The 20,405-nt window shown below is 42.6% G+C and overlaps 1 protein-coding gene across 1 annotated transcript; it reads left to right on the plus strand.

Annotated features, from left to right (window-relative positions):
* Nucleotides 1-302: 302 nt before the first annotated feature.
* Nucleotides 303-6,297, plus strand: LOC143610647 (4-alpha-glucanotransferase DPE2-like). The gene is made up of 21 exons (XM_077085063.1): nt 303-661; nt 739-856; nt 945-1,000; nt 1,097-1,351; nt 1,445-1,641; nt 1,743-1,821; nt 1,929-1,967; nt 2,093-2,212; nt 2,297-2,398; nt 2,486-2,569; nt 2,658-2,900; nt 2,984-3,109; nt 3,202-3,276; nt 3,367-3,438; nt 3,688-3,807; nt 3,888-3,985; nt 4,074-4,233; nt 4,328-4,426; nt 4,519-4,716; nt 5,721-5,814; nt 5,917-6,297. Exons 1-21 carry the CDS (start codon nt 308-310, stop codon nt 6,129-6,131), a joined length of 2,904 nt encoding a protein of 967 aa, XP_076941178.1. The 5' UTR covers nt 303-307; the 3' UTR covers nt 6,132-6,297.
* Nucleotides 6,298-20,405: the final 14,108 nt, after the last annotated feature.

Below are 20,405 nucleotides of genomic sequence, written 5' to 3' on the forward strand. Positions count from 1 at the left end.
GATTTCTCATATTCACGCACACTAAGTGACTCCCACTTCAAGCAAAGGTACACCTCTTTCATTGACTCATTATCAATCTTGATTATCTTCCGATTCATTTTTTTATTCCCATTTCGTTAAATTTGTACATTTTATGATATGGGTCTTGCAAGATTTCGTTAGATTTCATTTGGGTATGATCGCATTTGTGAGAATTTGTGAAATCGTTACGAAAAATGGTTCAATTTCAGATTTGGGTATGAAATTAACGAACTTTGCTGTAAAAGCTTGAAAATTTGATCCGAGTTTTGTTTCATATTAGGGGAAAATGGTGAATTTGGGGCTGTTTTCTGAGATCAAGCCTCTGGTTTCAGTGAATGTGAGGTTCAGAATACCTTATTATACTCTATGGGGTCAGAGTTTGGTTGTGAGTGGGTCGGAACCGGTTCTTGGTTCTGGAAATGTGAAGAAGGGTCTTTTATTGACCCCTTTTCGTGAAGGCGATGAACTGATTTGGGGCGGGAGTTTGAGCGTGCCGATTGGGTTTCAAGCTGAGTATAATTACTATGTTGTGGATGATAATAAGAATGTATTAAGATGGGAAGTTGGAAATAAGAGGAAATTGGTGATACCCGAAGGAGTTGAAAATGGGAAGGTGGTTGAGTTTCATGATCTTTGGCAGGTAAAATGAATGTTTTAGTTAGATTATATGTTGTTAGATTATTAGTATAATTGCGTATAATGACACGATTAATGCAGATTGGTAGTGATAGCCTTCCTTTTAAAAGTGCATTCAAGAATGTCATCTTTCGTAACAGTAAGAATTTAGCTATTGAGAAACCACTTGGCGTCCTTCAGAATAAGCTCGATCATGATGGTAATATTTTATTATCATATTTTGAGGTCAAAAAATCATTCCTTGAATAATTGTTCAGTTAAATTAATATTAACGACACTGCTTTCAGATTCGGTTGTTGTCCAGTTTAAAATATGCTGTCCAAATATATCAGAAGGAGCATCGGTAATCCTTAATTCCTTATAACCCCTTTTTTCCAAATTAAACTCTAGACGTGTTTATAAACGCGTAACTTCCATGTGGTGCGTGTTTTTGTTACAGATATATGCGATTGGCAGCTCGGTAGAGTTAGGGAGATGGAACGTTCATGATGGAATTAAACTTAATTATGCTGGTGAATCGGTTTGGGAAGGAGACTGTGTAATACCAAAGGCTGCATTTCCTATAAAATATAAATATTGTAAATACGGGGAAAATGGAATCTTCGATTTGGAATATGGAGAAAATCGGGAGGTGACGGTTGATGTTTCAGCCAGTGGGCCAAATTATATTATTCTATCAGATGGCATGATGCGAGTAAGATTTTAGACGATTAATATTTTAATTGTCACTTTTTTTTAATGTGTGTGAAAAACAGATTGTGCTTAATTCATTATGTTTTTAATTAAGGAATCGCCATGGAGGGGTGCTGGTGTCGCAATCCCGATGTTTTCGGTGAGGTCGGAGGATGATGTGGGAGTTGGAGAGTTTGTTGACCTGAAATTAGTTGTCGACTGGGCGGTTGATTCGGGTTTTCATATGCTACAACTTTTGCCTATAAATGATACTTCTGTGCATAAGATGTGGTGGGATTCATATCCATACAGGTATGCAAGTTACTGAATTTTATGTTATGAATATAAGTTTTTACACAAAAGATTTTGTTTCCCTTTTTTTATGTTCTTATTATTACCTTGTTGCTATGCAGCTCTCTGTCTGTATTTGCATTGCATCCGTTATATCTTAGACTCCAGAAACTTTCAGAAAATATACCAGATGATATCAATGTAGGTCCGCTAAAATAACATGACGTGAAGATTTATTTATATGACTGTTTTTAAATTTAGTTTAATGCAACGGTATTTTCCTTATGTTTATTGGTTCTGTTTTGCAGCAAGAGATAGAAAGGACAAAGAAAGAGCTTGACAAGAAGGTATTTCTTCATTTATTATCTTAGAATATTATGTTGTGATAAAGTAATTTTTTCAATTAGACATTTAAGATAATTTTATTGTGTATATTTTGATATTAGTAAATCAATAATTTGTCTTCTTTCAGGATGTAGATTATGAGGCTGCTATGAATACAAAGCTTTCAATTTCCAAGAAAATATTCGATTTGGAGAAGGATTCGATACTAAATTCTGACTCCTTCAAGAATTTCTTATCCAAAAACGAGGTACGTGTGGAAAATTTAGTAAACATTTTTTTCCTCTTATTCTCTTTACTTATGTTGTTTACTTGTTTTTGTTATATGATACAGGAATGGCTGAAACCGTATGCAGCTTTTTGCTTCTTACGAGACTTCTTTGAAACTTCAGACCATAGCCAATGGGGTACATTTAGTCAATTTTCAAAAGAAAAGGTGATCATATTAATATTAATCATATTAAAAATTTATCTGTTACATGGTGATATTCTAACACCTTTCATAAATTTATAATATCATCAGCTTGAAAAGCTCGTGTCCAAAGGCAGCTTCCAGTATGACATCATATGCTTCCATTATTATATACAATACCATTTGCACTTACAAGTAAGTTATCACATGTCTGATATGCATTTCTGCTATATACGATATGCGTAATAAAGCTAAATTAATATTATTATATTGGGATCATTAGTTATCAGAAGCTGCAGAATATGCAAAAGAGAAAGGAGTGGTTTTAAAAGGGGATCTTCCAATAGGTGTCGATAAAAACAGTGTCGATACGTGGGTGTATCCGAATTTGTTCCGAATGAACACATCTACAGGGGCCCCACCAGATTATTTTGACAAAAATGGTCAAAATTGGGGGTTTCCTACTTACAATTGGGAGGAAATGTCTAAAGACAATTATGCTTGGTGGCGTGCTCGTTTATCACAGGTTATTTAGTTATTAATATCATTATATTTAGTTTTGTTGTCTGTTTGCTAATTAAATCATTGTTGAACCTGTTTTTGATACAGATGGCAAATTATTTCACGGCTTATAGGATAGATCATATTTTGGGTTTCTTTAGAATTTGGGAGCTTCCGGCACATGCAATGACGGGTCTAGTTGGTAAATTTAGACCGTCAATCCCACTCAGTCAGGTACATTTTAAGATGTATTTTATTTTTCTTTGTCATATTTAAAATGATATTGGTGTTGTTTTTGATGTATATGAGAAATATTTTAATAACAGGAAGAGCTTGAAAAAGAGGGAATTTGGGACTTTGATCGTCTGAGCAAACCATATATTCTGCAAGACTTCTTACAGGTTTCTTTATTTCTGAGTTTGGATTATTAATTTGTGTTTATGGTTCAAAGGGTCATCATGTTTATTGAAGTTGTTTGACTTCTTTTTCAGGAAAAGTTTGGACCTTTATGGACAGTCATAGCCTCTTATTTCATGAATGAGTTTAAGAAAAATCATTATGAGGTATAGTTTCCTTGGACCGGTGTTTTACTTTCTCTACATAATGTTATATGTGAAGCTTTCGATCTGTGTATTTATGAATGGGTTGATTTGGGTTATGTTTTATCTATAACGGGTCAAATGGGTTGTACACCCAAAGTGTATAATTTCAATGCATCTAACCTCCTAAATCATGTTGATTCAAGCACTTCATTTATTATTTATATAAGTCTAAAGAGTGTTTCGGGTCAACACCAATTTTGTCCATTGCAGTTCAAGGACGATTGCAACACCGAGAAAAACATTGCTGCCAAACTGAAATCACTTGTTGAGAAAAAATTATTATTGGAAAACGAAGAGAAATTAAGGCGGGATCTTTTTGATCTTGTGCAGGTAAGATATCAAAATATACATACAAGGAATCCGGATTACTTTTTCTATCTACTCAATATTATATAAATGTTCATTGGCAGAATATAGTGCTAATTAGAGACCCCGAGGATGCTAAAAGTTTCTATCCTCGTTTTAACCTAGAAGATACATCAAGTTTCAAGGCTTTGGATGAGCACAGGTACTTTATATGTTTATATATAAATAAATTGAGTTACATATAAAAATTCCTTCATTAAGAAAATACTTCTGCTTTTTATTTTGTACAGCAAAAACATATTTAGAAGATACTATTACGACTACTATTTCCACCGACAAGAAACTCTTTGGCGCCAAAATGCCATGAAGACTTTACCCGCACTTCTAAATTCATCAGATATGTTAGCCTGTGGAGAAGATCTTGGCTTAATTCCTTCTTGTGTTCATCCCGTACGCCTTCTTAAATTTTATAAAATAACTTATATTATATCATTTTGTTAAACATTTGTCTGGAGAACTTATCTTTTGAAATGATGTAATGCAGGTTATGCAGGAGTTAGGATTAATAGGCTTACGTATTCAACGTATGCCAAGTGAGGCTGATTTGGAGTTTGGTATCCCGTCTCAGTATGACTACATGACCGTATGTTCTTTAAACATATTTGTTTTAATTTTGTACTTATATAATTTGTAAATCATGAATGATAATTAAATAAGATGGTGAACTTGTTACAGGTGTGCGCGCCATCATGCCATGATTGTTCTACCTTGCGCGCATGGTGGGAAGAAGATGAAGATAGAAGACGCTTGTTTTTCAAATCCATGATTGGTTCTGACAGTCTGCCACCTCAGAAGTGTGTTCCGGAAATAGTATATTTTGTGCTTCGTCAGCATCTTGAATCTCCATCAATGTGGGCAATTTTCCCTCTACAGGTATTATGTCTTTTTGATATGATTGCCTAAAGAAAAATATGAAATAATTTCATACCCACTGCAATAAAAATTGGTTATCTAAGGGGAGATTGAAGTTTGTTTTATTTTTGCCATTTTGTCACTCCTATTTTAGCTTTTTTGGAAGATTTTTACCTGTTAATTATTGTTGATTATGTATATTATGCATTTATGCTACTAGGAAAAAGATATTTGTTGGCATAAAGCATGATACGACATAGGTTTGGCATAAACGGGTTCAGGTCAGGTTCACGTTGTGAGGTCGAACCTGTGAACCCCGTTTAGCTACACAGTCGTGTTCGGGTCAACCTGGCAGGTTCGCAGGTTGACCGTTTAACCCATATTTTTTTTTCTTCTTATTTTGGTTCTTTTTTTTTTTAAATTGTGTTTTATGTTTTGAATTAAATTGGTAGTCAAAAATTTAAAACTAAGAGAAAATTGACATATGTTATATAACTAAAATGTAACTGTTTTATATAAATTGTATTTTTTGTTGTAAAAATGTAAATTTAGAGTATTAATATGTGAAAACAATAAAAAGTAAAAACTGTTAGCGGGTCGTGTTCGGGTCAACCCATGAATATCGTGTCATGTTTGGGTCCCTGTGTCTGACAGGAATTGCTGATACGGGTCGTGTTTGGGTTTGTTTCAAATTTTCGGGTTCATGTCAGGTTGGACCCATGAACACGGTCTGTTTAGCACTTCTAACTTTATTTAGAAACAATTTGTAAAAGTGTTATAATTGGTAAAAAGGATAAGTTGTGATATCTTAAAATAATGTTGACTTAGCTAAATCAAACAACTGATTATCTTATTATTATTACTACTTCAAGTCTTCAAGCAGCTGAAGCACATCCAAACACTAATATTCTGCAGCACATTTTCACATAATCAGTTTCAAAACACACATCCATACGCCTCCTTAATACATATAGCAACAGTATTATCATTTTGTGCAAGTAAACAAGCTTTTTTATGGTCCTCAGGATTTGTTAGCATTAAAAGAACAATATACAACACGCCCTGCAACTGAGGAGACAATCAATGATCCTACAAACCCTAAGCATTACTGGCGATTCCGTAAGTGTAACTTTTTTAATAGCAACTAGTTATGGATTCTGATCATTCAAACTCACATAATCAATTTCAAGACGCACGTTAAACATTTTATATATCTTTCAGGTGTTCATGTAAGCATTGAATCCCTGTTAAAGGACACGGAACTTACAGCAACAATTAAAGGACTTGTTTGCTCGAGTGCAAGATCTTATACTGGTCAAGAGGAAGCACAACCGGGAGTAACCGTGGTCCCACAAAAGCAGCAAATTGTCAGTGACCCGAAGAAGATTCGTCTACCTATCAACGATACAAAAATCACAAGCATCGCGGTTCTTTAAAGTTATCTTTTTTTTTTTTTTTACCTTTTTATATGTTTCCAGAAGTTATTTGACTTTATTGACTATATGTCATGGATCATGGTTGCCATAAAAGTGCGTAAATCTGGGCTTATGACTCTTTCAAAGGAAATGCTGCAATAAAAGTTTTTTATGTTTAATTATACAAGATTGCATGTCTTTGCTTGTGATTTTAGCATGTGGATTAATTTTTGAGTTTGTTGTAAACTCCAAATTTAACCTGCATTGTCGTTGGAAAAAGATTATAATTAGACAACAGGGGATTTGGGATCTTTAATATGTTGATAATAGAGTGGCTGCATTGTCATTGAAAATAAGAGTATAATTTCAATCTAAATTTTAGAATTTCAATCTAATACCACCCTTTTCCTCACGCGTGAGGTGAGGTGGATATTGGTTGTTCCACATGGCGCCTAATGTGACAGAGGGTCAAGCTTGATAAAGTTTTGAACCCTCCCACCAACAACCCAACCCCTTTGATGGTCACACGTAACATGACCGTTGACAGACGGTCCAATTTATAATATATATATATATAATATAAATACATACATACAACCCATTTCAACCAAGTAGAAACCAATTTCAAACCATTATCTTCTACAACTTTTCTATACAACCCAAAATGGATCCCAACTTTAACCCGTTTCCGGAGGTTTCCGGAGGTAATGCAAGGTTCGGTTTCACCTTCCAACGAATGACTCAAGTATACCGCATACCTACAACAACAAGGCCATTCAACTCAAACCCTTAGAATGGAAGAGGATGTTCAAGAGTTGGTGTTGGAAACCCAAGCCGAACCCGAACCCACGAAGAAGAAAATGGAGAATGTGGCAATTGGTGTTTAGGAGTGATGTTGAATGATAGGGGAAAACTGACGTGACGCAGACGTGATGAAAGAAGGAAAATGAGGCAAGTTATGCATACCCCTAGCCTTCAGTATTTTTAACCCTCTTACGTGAAGAGTTGTCATAACACATACCTATAAACTCTCCTTATGGCTTCATCCTCTACTCCATTTTTTCTATGTAATCATTCACTTCCAATTCATCGTTACATCACTAATTCCACTATCACTTGATTACGTTATACTCATTATTCATCACTCTCCTTTTTTTATTTTCAGTTTTGCTAATACAATTAATATTAACAACTAAATTTAATATTGACAATTAAGTTTAATATTAATAATAAAAATTAGTGTTAATGATTAAAATTATTATTAAAAATTAAAATCAATATAAAATATTAAATTAAATTTAAAATTTGTTTTATTAATTAAAATTAATAAATAAAGCAACATATACAAGTTTAATTAAAATCTAAAAACAAAATATAAAGTCATATATCTTCCTGGTAGAATTATAAATCTAATTAATAATTGTGATTAATGGTAATTGAAGAAACGTAGATCGGCTCACAGGTAGACGATCAACTTTCCTCGGGTGTGATTATGCTATTTCACCGATGGTTCTCTGGAATCTGGATTCTTCCACCTACAAAATGAACAGCACCGTAAACTTACCCCTCAGAAAGGGACAGAGGGGTCCTCTTTGGGGTAACCCTCCGGTGTGAGAATAAGAGTTTTGTGGGAGAAGATAATAATCTCAGAGTAAGGAAATTGGAGTGTATTGCTTAATATAGCTTAATACTGTGTAATAGGGCATACCTCTCCTTGTGGAGTTGATGTGGTATTTATAGTGCTAGGGTTTCCAATGATTGGGCTCAGACCCAATTAGGGCCTTTTTGGCCTCCTCATATTGCTTTGCGCCACGTGTCCTTGGGACACCTGGTGCTTTTTCATTGATTATTCTCTGACCCAGCACATGGGTTTTGCTGAGTTGTCCACCTTTCATTGGCAGCTGTCAACATCAGCATATTCTTATTCCTTAAAAAGATACCTTCTGGAAGGTTGTCTGACGTGCACAATCAAGGTTGTCCTTATCCTGATTTGGATAAGGACGAGGTTGATTATGTGCATGTGTGATATGCGCCTATCCTGAGGATGCGCGAGGTCTTCTCTTTATTCTCACGCGCAGATGTTTCATGCGCAGATGTGATATGCACAAGCATGTGATATGCGCCACGCGCGGATGCACCACGCGCAGATGTGATATGCCTGAGCATGTGATATGCGTCACGCGCGGATGCGTCACGCGCAGATGTGATATGCGTGAGCATATATAGTGCGTGAGCATGTGATACGCGTGAGCATATGTGATGCGTGAGCATATGTGATGCCTGAGCATATGTGATGCATGAGCATATGTGATATGCGTGAGCATATGTGATATGCGCCATGCGCATAGGTTTTGGCTTTGTGCCTTCATAATATCTTGATCTCGAGCCTCTTGTCTATATCTTGTGGGTTGACCCGCCTCGCTCGGTGTTGAGGCGGGTACATACCTCTTCAAGCCCCCCAGTCTAATGTGTGTCTTGTCTCGCGCGAGCGAGGTAAGATAGATATTAGACTTAATAGTTTGTTCTTTTAGTAGGGTTTGTCTTTTTCTTCTTATTACTCATCGTTGCGCGAAATTCTATCCTTTTGGTTGAAAACGAATCGTCCCTGTACGTGGTTGGTTGTTGCTGACATGCGTCAGTGATGGAGACGTGTCAGACTTTTCGTGTGCTCGAGGTGCTACAGTAGCCTTTCATGTCCCCTCACATAGTGTCAGGAACACGTGTCGCGCTCGCGTTGGTCCGTACCTGCGAGTGGTGGCGCGTGAACTCTGGCAGCACCTGTATCGTTTCTTTTCGTGTCCCCTCACACAGTGTCAGGGACACGTGTCGCGCTCGCGTTGGCTTACACCTGCGAGTGGGGGCGCGTGAAGTCCGATCAGTACCAATTTTTCTCTCTTCTGGGCCTATAAAAGCAAGCCCTTTGAGTTTTTTATCCTTCATCTTCTTTGTTGTTTATTCAGAGCTTTCCTTTCTTTCTATTCCGATTAAGTGCCTATCTTCCAGATTTCCGTTCTTCAGAAGCAACTTGTGCCTGACTCTGTTGTATGTCTGATAGCCCAGACAACACAATCTCCCCCAGCAATCGCCGCGTGAAATCGTTAGTAATGTCTATGTTGAAGAAGACCGACAAGGGGAAGAGGGCTGCTGAGGCCTCATCGGAGGAGGTAGGGAAGACCAAGGCAGTGAAGAAGTGGGATGAGATCCCCTGTAAACTGAGGCAGTCCGATTTTGACAGCCTTATCGCCTCTCAGGGTTTTTTCCCTGAGTATGGCTGCATGCTGCCGGCGGCCGGGCAAACGGCGGCGGACCCGCCCACCGGTTATATATCCCTTTATTGCCATTTTTTCACCCACTGCAACCTTCGTCTCCCGAGACAAGGTTTGTGGGTGCGCTGCTTAGGTTTTATGGGATTCATATATCCCAAGTCCATCCGTTTGGACTCATGCGCATGACTCACTTTGAGTTCATGTGCAAATCTCAGCGCGAAGAGCCACCCCTCGTCGCTTTCAATTTTTTTATAAGCCAAAGATCCAAGATTCTTGGTTCTCCTTCATTCCTCGCAGTCAGAAGGTCAAGTGCTGCACTGTTTCATTCAAGAGCCTTCATGACTGGTCTGAGAGATTTTTTTACATTAAGGCTGGTGTGATCCCCATCCGCATGACCATGCGCGCGATCTCTTCTGCGCCTGCGGATGTGGGTGTCTTCAAGAACCCAACTGGCGCCTGGGTAAAAAAGTTGACTGCCGAACCATCCCCCGCCAAGAACATTTGCGAGGAGGCGCTGGTGGGGGTTGGTATGAGCAGGAGGTGGGCCGACAGCGCGACTGAGCCCGTTATCCAAGTTGACGGCTTGTGTAAGTTAACTCATTGCATTACTTCTGCGCGAATATAATTCGTTTTGCTGATATCATTTGACTTGTTTTGTGCAGTCAGCAAGGAGTATGTCCACGCCGCCTATGATGAGCATATGGAAGGTGGCTCCGTCGCGCTGGGCGCTGGGGAGGTTGGCTTCCCCGATCGCTTCGATGACATGTTCATCCCTGTTGATCTGGGATTTCGCTTTGACAGCGACGCGCCTGGTAAACCCTTGTACTTATGCTTATGCCTTTATAATACCAAATTTGGTTAACATTTCTATTGCACGTATTGTAGATGCGCTCGAAAACTACGAGCTGGAGCTCGCGGAAGAGGAGGAGGAGGAGGAGGAGGAGGCTGAGGTGCCCCAACTAAAGCGTAAGGCTAAAGGGAAAACTGGCGCAGGGGCCAGTAAGAAACAGAAGAAAGATGATGCCCCTGTTGTTCAGGATCCTCCTACTCAGGCGAAGGGACTTGAGAAAACCCAGGAGTTTACCTCCAAGTTTTCCTTGTCTTCCCTGCCTCAAAACGTGGGCAGACCTCCTGTCCACACGAGGTATGGTGCCGCTACCTCCTCCCTTCGCGCGGCGGAAAAGGGAAGCGGCGTTGCGCCTGCCGTTTCCTCTTCGACAGGTATACTTTATACTTTATGGTTTTATGAGCGCGATTCTGATAGAATTATTAATGAATCTTTGCTCACTCAAATGTTTGTAGAGCCGGCGACCTTGGTGGATCAACCTCAGGCGCAACAAGGTGCCGAGGCTGCGCCGGAGGTCGCTTCGAAGTCCCCTGTTTTACCCTCAAAAAAGGGGAGAATGGACTTCATGGCGATGTTTAACTCGCGAACGGCGTTGCGCCAAGGTATGTATTGCGCTTTTATTTTCTGACTTTTTTCTTTTAGATCAAGTCATGAACCAATTCTTTTTGTTGATTTTTTCATAGGAGTCATTGCTGGCGTACAAGCTGCTGGCGACACTGCTGGCGCCGGTGCCAGCGCCGTTGGTTCTGCTCCTGCTCCTGCAAGCGCTGAATCTCCCCTCATCGGGATTACTAAGGAGCAGGAGTCCGTTTTACGCGCCGACCTGGCGGCTTCGAGACCTCCCTCACCTCCTCCTGCGCGCAGCCCTCCTCGCGAGACTGATTTTGGTTCTAGGTCGCAGGAGAAAAGGCCTGTTTCAGAGGAGGATGAGGAGGTTCAAGTTGAAGGCTCCGACAGCGGCCGCGCCAGCCCTGCAGCGCCACGAGATTTCGCGGCGCAGTCTTCTCGTGGGGCTGGCGCTGACTTTTCTGCTTCATCCCCGCAGGTATAGGTTCGTTTTTGCTCCGCTGCGCGGACTTCCATATTAGTGTTTTGATGACTTAGATCATTACTTTGTGTTTGCAGGAAGCCGATCACATTTACCGCCCGAGATGGAATATTACTGAGGACAGCTCATTTCAGTCCATGGGTGTGTGTGAGGACTTCTGGGCTCATTCTGTGCCTCCAGCTGAAAGGAGGTTTCAGGAGGACCGCGCTCGCGAGGACTTGCTCAACGATCATCTGTTTGCTGGGTCGGCTTTCTTTGCTGCCTCCCAAGAGCTTCGCTATGATTACGTAAAGGTACGTGATGCTCTTGCGGAAGCCAAGCAAGAGGCTAAAGTGTCTGCTTGGAATCTTTCTGATGCTCGAGAGAGAGCTGAGAAACTCCAAGAAGAGCTCAGCGAGAACAGAGCAAGTGCCAACACCGCCTTCGTGAAGCGCGGGCATGAGCTACAGGCTGCGCGGGAGAAGCTACAGGCGGCCGAGGCGGACGCGGCCAAGTACGCGCGGCGAGCGCGCGACTTGGAGCTGGACGCGGAGGCGCGTGACCAAGCTCTTGTGCAGTCTATAACTGACAAATCATCATTAGAGAGTGAGGTTGCGCGCCTGAAGAAGGAGATGGCGGCCGCGCGGGCCGAGAAAGATGAAGCCTTGGCGACGGTAGCGTCTAGCCAGGAAGCACTCGATGTTGCGCGAGCGGAAAAGGAAGAAGCCTTGGCGGCAGCAGCGTCCGACAAAGAGGAGCTGAAACAGACTAAGGAAACTGTTGAGTTGTTAAACTCTCAGATTCCTGCTTTTGAGACGTCTGTTTCTTCCCTCGCGCAGGATCGCCAATGGCTAATCTCACAGGGTATGACTCGTTGCGCTTACGCGATGAAATACTCAGACGAGTTTCAGGCCCTTGTGATGGATTGCAACGCTGCCGCGCGCTTGGTGGGTCGAGCTGAAGGGTTTAAGGATGGCTGTGAATATAGCATGCTGAAGAAGAACCCATCCGACTACCCTTATCAGCTCGACGTTGCCTGCGCCGACATGGCCGAGATGGGGGAGAAGTATTTGAATACTCCCATTCCCATCCTTGCGCAGGTATTTTAACCTTAATGAGATTACCTTGACTTATTTTCCAAGTCTTTTTGTACTCATATTTTTCCTTATGATTTGCAGATATCCGCGCTTGCTGACCAGCCCGATCTCGGCGCGCTAAAGAAATTACTTGACGAGTGCGAAGGGGCTGGTGGCGGCGATGATGGCGCGGGGAATGCTGCCCCTGCTAGCGGCTCTGGCGTGGCCAAAGGACCCGCTCCTGACACTATTGTGATAGAAGGCGACTCCATTCAGGACGAACATCTTGACTATGGTCAGTTTGGAGATGACGAGGAGCAGGTTGCGCCAGATGCTGAGGACGGTGATGAGGACGATGAAGAGGCTGATGTCGACGTGGAGAATTGAGAAGCCCTTCATGTTTTTTTTTTTTTTTATTTGTAGTTTGTATCTCATCATCTTGTAAACTTGTAAATTTCAATGCTTTGGAATGAAATTTTGTTTTTCCCTTCTTCGCATCTTGCGCATTCCCCATTCATCTCTTTATGTTGCATGTTTGCTTGTTGAATATAAGATATGCTTGCACGTTGAAATAAGAACAAGGTTGTAAGGAAATTATTATACTTAATCCTTGTCATATTGTAAGTGATTTTGCAATATCCTGACTATGTTGACACGTGCTTTGGCGTTTCATTATTCCTCTTTTGCGCGACGTTATCGCGCATTTATTATAGGGAATTATGAGTTTTTTAGCCTTTACGTGTCAGTATGTGTTACTCTGATATCCATTACAATTTCATGCGCGACCTCGACCTGAGACCTTAACAACTATGTTTTGGCATGTGCTTTGCCTTAGTTGTGCTTAGGTATTTTTATGGTCAGGCTGCGCAGCATGTAGGATGGATGTTGTGAGTGATTTGAGCTAAGGCTCACATTATTGGGCTAAGGCCCTGAGCTAAGGCTCATATTATTGGGCTAAGGCCCTGACGTTTTAGAGTTAAGACTCGTTAACGCGTTTGAGCTTGAAGCTCGCGCATGTATGTTTTACTTCGTTTTATTTTTTGTTTTGATGTCAATACAATGCTGTCATATTGCTCAAAATTAATAAAGGGAAGTGTGAAACATGTATGCAAAGGGTAATAGAATCCACATTAAGAGAAGATAGCGCGTATCATTATTCATAATGGCTTAAAGAGCCTTGATTACAAATTTGACAATTTTTACATGAAACATTTTCTAAGCTGTGCCGCGTTCCATGCGCGCGGGATCTTCTTTCCATTCAAATCTTTTAAAGCGTATGCGCCTTTTCCCAATTCTTCCGAGACTTGATAATGTCCCTCCCAATTGGGGGACATCTTTCCCGGGGGTATCGCGCGGCTAGCTTCATTGTTTCGAAGGACAAACTCATTCTTCTTGAAGTGGCATTCTTTCACGCGCTGATTGTAATATTTTTCCAGTTTTTTCTTGTACTTGGCTTCACTAATGATAGCCGCCTCTCTGCGCCCTTCAAGTAAGTTGAGATCCAACCTCCTTTTGCGCTCGTTATCAATCTTGTTCATCATGAGCACTCTATAGGATGGGCATCCAATTTCTGCTGGAATCATAGCCTCCGTTCCATAGGTTAGGCTGAACGGGGATTCGCCATTGCTGGTTTTGCTTAATGTCCTGTGTGCCCACAGGACATTAGGTAGCTCTTCGACCCAAGAATGGGATTCTCCCCCCAACCTTTTCTTCAGCCCATTTAACAAGCTTTGGTTCGCGCGCTCCACTTGGCCATTCCCCTGAGGGTGGTATACTGAAGTGAAGATTTGGTTGATGCGCAATTCCTTAAGCCAGCTGGATATCTTTTGGTCAGTGAATTGTTTGCCATTGTCGCTCACAATTTCCATGGGCAAGCCAAAACGGCATATGATGTGGCTCCAAATAAACTGCTTCATCGCTTCGGCTGTGATTTTTGCTAGTGGCTTGGCTTCAACCCATTTTATGAAATAGTCTACTGCCACTACCAAAAATTTTACTCGCCCTTGCGCTTGCGGTAGGGGTCCCACAATATCGATGGCCCATTTGTGGAAAGGCCATGCGGAGGTCACCGGAATCAAGTTGTTCTTTGGCCGCATGGTGTTTGGCTCATAGCTCTGACACGCTTTGCATTTTTGGATCTCTTTTAAAGCGTCCAAGTACATGCCTGGCCAATAGTAACCTGCGCTCATTGCCTTGGTAACCACCATGCGCGGGCCAGCATGTATTCCACAGATTCCTTCGTGTATCTCTCTGATCACATAGCTTGCTTCCTCAGCATCTAGGCATTTCATGAGCGGTCCAAGATAAGAGCGTCGATATAGTGTTCCATCAAGTAGTTCATAGTTCTGCGACTTGTGTCTTATCTTCCTCGCCTGTGCGCGATCGTCCGGTACTTTTCCCTCCTTCAAGAATTCCATTATTGGAGTTATCCATGATGAAGGGGTTGTATGAGTTACAAGGACAGACTTCGCTCCCACCGACGGGTTGCTCATTACTTCTACCCTGACATCTTTGCCAAAGTGATCGAAGCTGGTTGATGCCATCTTGCACAACGCGTCGGCAGATTTGTTTTCACTGCGCGGAATATGAATGATTCTGAAGCAGTCAAATTGCTCGATGAGCTTTTTCGCCTGCTCTAGATACAGAGGCATGGTGTTCTCCTTGGCATCATAAAGGCCATTGACCTGTGCTGCTACCAAGTATGAATCAACATGGGCCTCTAGCTTTTTAACTCCGAATTTGTGCGCGATGCGCAGGCCAGCCAGCAGGGCTTCATACTCAGCTTCATTGTTGGTGCTCTTGAAGTCCAACCTGATGGCGTAAGTATATTCCTGATTCTCTGGATCCACCAGCTTGAGGCCTGCGCCGGATCCTTCGTTGTTTGAAGCTCCGTCAGTGAATAATCTCCAAACATTTTCTTCATCATTGGCTCGCGGAGGGTCTACCTCGCGCTGAGCCTCTTCAATTTTTCCTTCGGGGATTTCTGCAATGAAATCAGCCAAGACTTGTCCCTTTATTGCTGGACGGGGCTTATAGGCGATCGTGTGCTCTCCTAATTCCAGCGCCCATTTTGTCAGCCTTCCCGAGAGCGCGGGGCGCCGCAAGACTTGCTGGATGTTGTAACCAGTCAGAACTTCAATGGGATGACCATTGAAATATCTATGAAGCTTGCGCACGCGTGTGTTAGTGACAAAACTAACTTTTCCATGATGGAGTAGCGCGTCTCAGGATCTGTCAGCACCCGACTCACATAGTATATTGGCGTTTGGATTCCCTTGCGATCCACTAACAATACTGCGCCGATGGCGCGCTCTCCTGCTGATAGGTACATTGTCAAAGTTTCACTAGGAAGTGGAGCTGTGAGCGCGGGCAGATTTATTAAACATTCTTTTATCTCACTGAAAGCTTGCTCGGCCTCAGGAGTCCACTTGAATTGGCTTTTCTTTAGGCAATTTCTCAATGTGTTGACGAATGGGGTAGATTTGCTTGCATGGTTCGCTAGGAACCTGTTGATTGATACCAATCTCCCATTCAACTTTTGGACTTCTTTCATGGTGGATGGTGAGGGCATGTCAAGGATGGCCTCCACCTTCTCAGGGTTCACCTTGAAACCATCCTTGGTGACCATTACACCTAGAAATTTTCCCTCTTGTACGCCGAAAGTGCATTTGCTCGGATTGAGCTTCATGTTAACTTCCTTTAGGCGCCCAAGGGTTTCTTCGATGTCTTTGAGCATTTGTTTTTCCTCCCTGCTTTTGATCACCAAATCATCCACGTAGACTTCTAGGTTTCTTCCAATTTGCTCGCTGAAAACGGCATCCATAAGTCTTTGGTAGGTGGCTCCCGCATTCTTCAAACCAAAGGGCATTTTTGTGTAACAAAAAACACCCTTGTCGGTTCTGAAGGCAGTCTTGTCCTCGTCTTGTGGTGCCATTTGAATCTGGTGATAGCCCTTGTAGGCATCCAGGAAACATTTGAGCTTGAATGGCGCCACGGAGTCCACCTTTGCTTCGATGTTTGGGAGGGGGTAACAGTCTTTTGGGCATGCTTTGTTGAGGTCCTTGAAGTCAATGCACATCCTCCACGACCCGTTACTTTTCTTTACCATCACAGGATTGGCTACCCATGTCTGGTATCGTATCGGGCGGATGATGTTTGCGCGCAATAGATCCTCAACTTGCTCATTCATGGCCCTCGCCTTCTCATCCCCCATGACTCTCTTCTTTTGAGCAATTGGCTCTACAGACTTGAACGTGTTGAGAGAATGTTGCGCCAGGTCTCGCGGAACCCCAGTCATATCAGAGTGTTGCCACGCGAAGACCGACATATATGCTGTGAGCAATCTTTATATTCTCAACCTCGTGTCGTCTGATATCGTAGCGCCAATTGTGATTGTTTGCTCCGGGAATTTTGGGTTGAGAATCCATTCCTCTGGCGCGTTGTCTGCCATTGGAAGTTTCATTCTCCCTTCCCGTGGTGTACTTGTCACTGCACACAAATGATCTCGGTATACAAAAGTTACACCTGCTGGTGTTGGGAACCCCAACGCGCCGTGCGCTGGCGACGGTATGGCGTTGAATTGGGCAATCGTTCCCCTACCCAAGATCATATTGGGGCATGAAGTGGTGGGCAAGACCAAGAAGTTGACAACTTCGGCTCGCTTGTGTTTCTCATCCCCCATAGTTAGTTCAAATTGTATTTGACCTAGGGGATGAATGATTTCATTTGAAACACCAGAGATTGGTGCATTCACAATTTCAAGCCTTGCTTGGTCTGCTGGATCCAACTTCCTGAAACATTGCTCATACATGATGTCTGATTCGCTGCCAGTGTCCACTAGGACTTTTGACACTTCATAATGAGCAATGTGTGTAGTGATGACAAGAGGACTGCTGATAGAAGGGCCTCCCCTGATTCTTGGGAAGATTACTTGTTGCTCGCGCCAATCTCCTTGGATTTGCGCGCTTCTCTTTCTTGATCTTTGCCCTTGCTTTCCTCCCTCGGCTACACAGATTCTTTTGAACTTTTTACTGGCAGAGGCTCCTTCTGGTTGTTCATTTTCTGGTCTTGAGTTTTTCACCAGGTGAGCCAGCTTGCCTGATTTCACATCTTTTTCAATTGCATCCTTCAAGTGGTGGCATGCATCAGTGTTGTGTCCTGTGGACTTGTGAAACTCACAATACTTGCCACTGTTTGATGGTCCCTTGTGGTGTAGTGGCTTGGGGGTTTTGAACTGGACATTCTCAGTGCTTAACACTTGTGAAGGCGTTTTAGTGAGGGGAGTCCATATTCATGGCAGAGGTCTGTTAGGATCTCTGCCGCCTTCCCTCTTGTCACCCTCCCCGCGATTACGAACGTCTTTTTGGGGCTGGGGTGAGCTTGGTTGCGCCTGCTTTTCTGCGGAAGAAAAACTGGTTGGTTGCAACCTGGACCATACAGAGTTCTGTTTGCCCCTTCTTTCGTTGTTGCGCGATGCCTCTGCTTGATGCCCTCTTTCTCTCGCTCTATCTTGGGCAATTTGTTTTTCATTTCTCGCGAAGACTCGCGATGCTTCCATTAGCTTGGCCCAAGTGGTTGGCATGCCATCTCTGCTCACGAGAGCTCGGCGGAGTTGATCACTGCGCGCGCCTTGTATAAAGGCCACGCGCAATAGTTGCTCAGTGATACCTCCGATTGCCAGAGACTCCTGATTGAACGAGTTATGTAGTCTTCAATCGTTTCATCATTCCTGCGCACGCAGTGCATGATGTCATCACGGTCGCGCGTGTGTCTGCGCTGCTGTACGAAGTGAGCTTGGAACTTTTCCAATAGTTCCTCGAACCCATCGATTTGCCCAGTCGGCAAGCTTTCAACCAGACACGCGCCGCGCCCGTGTGGCAGCGAGCAAACATGTGACACCATGTTGGCATCGTCCAGCTTTCTAGGTTTCCAGTGTTGTAAAAACCTTGTAAGAAATCGTCTGGATCTGTTGTGCCGTCATATTTGCCCAAACCACTTGGCATCTTGGTTTTGTGCTGAATGGGGATCTTCGCGATGCGCTCAGTGAATTTTGAATGTTTCACTAAGATGGCTGGCCTGTACGGTGTGGTTACGTCCACTTGCCCTCTCACTGGTGGGCTGTACGGTGTGTGCAGATCCAGATCGGCTTTGGCTCCAGGCGCCATGTTCATGTGCGCGCGGAGCTGTGAGCCTCCTGCATGAGTATCTCGCGTCTTCCTGATGCTGTGCACTTCTTCATCACTAAACTCAGCGTGTTCAGTGTGAACAGAGTGACCATCTTCCGGCGCGCGCGCCCTTTTTGTTCCATAAACAGTTTGCTTATCAAACGCTTGTCTTTGTGTTAAGTCGGCTAACTTTTTGTGTTTGACCAGCTCATTGTACTTGTCCATTAGACGTCGTTGCTCGTTTATGAGCCATTCTTTAGGGTCATTGGTTTCATCTTCTGGACCCATTGGTCCTTTTTGTTTCTCGCCGGTAAGATTTTGGAACGTGAGATCGTCTGGAGGAGTTTCAGTCTGGCCATGAGGAGTTGTGATGAAGGGATGGTTACTGGTGGTGCGCGTAGAATCACGCGGCACCCTCAGAAACTGTTGTCCCTCATTAACATCCCCATGCTCAATATCCTCCAGAACTTGATCGATGTTACGAACACCAGAAACCATGGTGAAATTTTTTTTTTTAGAGAACTGATGAGATTTTGTTGCCGTTGTAACAGGTGATGGCGCCAATGAAGAAACGTAGATCGGCTCACAGGTAGACGATCAACTTTCCTCGGGTGTGATTATGCTATTTCACCGATGGTTCTCTGGAATCTGGATTCTTCCACCTACAAAATGAACAGCACCGTAAACTTACCCCTCAGAAAGGGACAGAGGGGTCCTCTTTGGGGTAACCCTCCGGTGTGAGAATAAGAGTTTTGTGGGAGAAGATAATAATCTCAGAGTAAGGAAATTGGAGTGTATTGCTTAATATAGCTTAATACTGTGTAATAGGGCATACCTCTCCTTGTGGAGTTGATGTGGTATTTATAGTGCTAGGGTTTCCAATGATTGGGCTCAGACCCAATTAGGGCCTTTTTGGCCTCCTCCTATTGCTTTGCGCCACGTGTCCTTGGGACACCTGGTGCTTTTTCATTGATTATTCTCTGACCCAGCACATGGGTTTTGCTGAGTTGTCCACCTTTCATTGGCAGCTGTCAACATCAGCATATTCTTATTCCTTAAAAAGATACCTTCTGGAAGGTTGTCTGACGTGCACAATCAAGGTTGTCTTTATCCTGATTTGGATAAGGACGAGGTTGATTATGTGCATGTGTGATATGCGCCTATCCTGAGGATGCGCGAGGTCTTCTCTTTATTCTCACGCGCAGATGTTTCATGCGCAGATGTGATATGCACAAGCATATGATATGCGCCACGCGCGGATGCGCCACGCGCAGATGTGATATGCGTGAGCATGTGATATGCGTCACGCGCAGATGTGATACGCGTGAGCATATATAGTGCGTGAGCATGTGATACGCGTGAGCATATGTGATGCGTGAGCATATGTGATGTCTGAGCATATGTGATGCATGAGCATATGTGATATGCGTGAGCATATGTGATATGAGCCATGCGCATAGGTTTTGGCTTTGTGCCTTCATAATATCTTGATCTCGAGCCTCTTGTCTATATCTTGTGGGTTGACCTGCCTCGCTCGGTGTTGAGGCGGGTACATACCTCTTCAGTAATGCTAACGGGTAACGACTTGTACGAAATGTAGGTTAAAACGAGGATAAACAAATTGAATTAAATATTATAACTTTATATTATAACTTAAAGTTATTTTAAAGTAATTTTTTGTCAAATCAAGCCTAAATGGGGGAAAAGTCTTCTTCCTCATTTTTTTCGAAAATTAAGATATTAATTTTTATTCAGATAGGGAAAAAATTTGCTATCAATATGGCCATTTGAAATTTTGACACTTGATTTTTTCTTATAGAAGACAAGCAAGAAGTTTCAAGATCCGAGATTATTAAATCCTATATGAAAGAAATGAAGAAGAAACTAAAGAAAGTTTTTTCTACAACAAGTTCCT

Source organism: Bidens hawaiensis, unplaced genomic scaffold, assembly GCF_021521415.1.
Source record: "Bidens hawaiensis isolate Kalapana, Puna unplaced genomic scaffold, B.hawaiensis_p1.1 tig00027313_1, whole genome shotgun sequence".
In the NCBI taxonomy this organism is placed as follows: Eukaryota; Viridiplantae; Streptophyta; class Magnoliopsida; order Asterales; family Asteraceae; genus Bidens; species Bidens hawaiensis.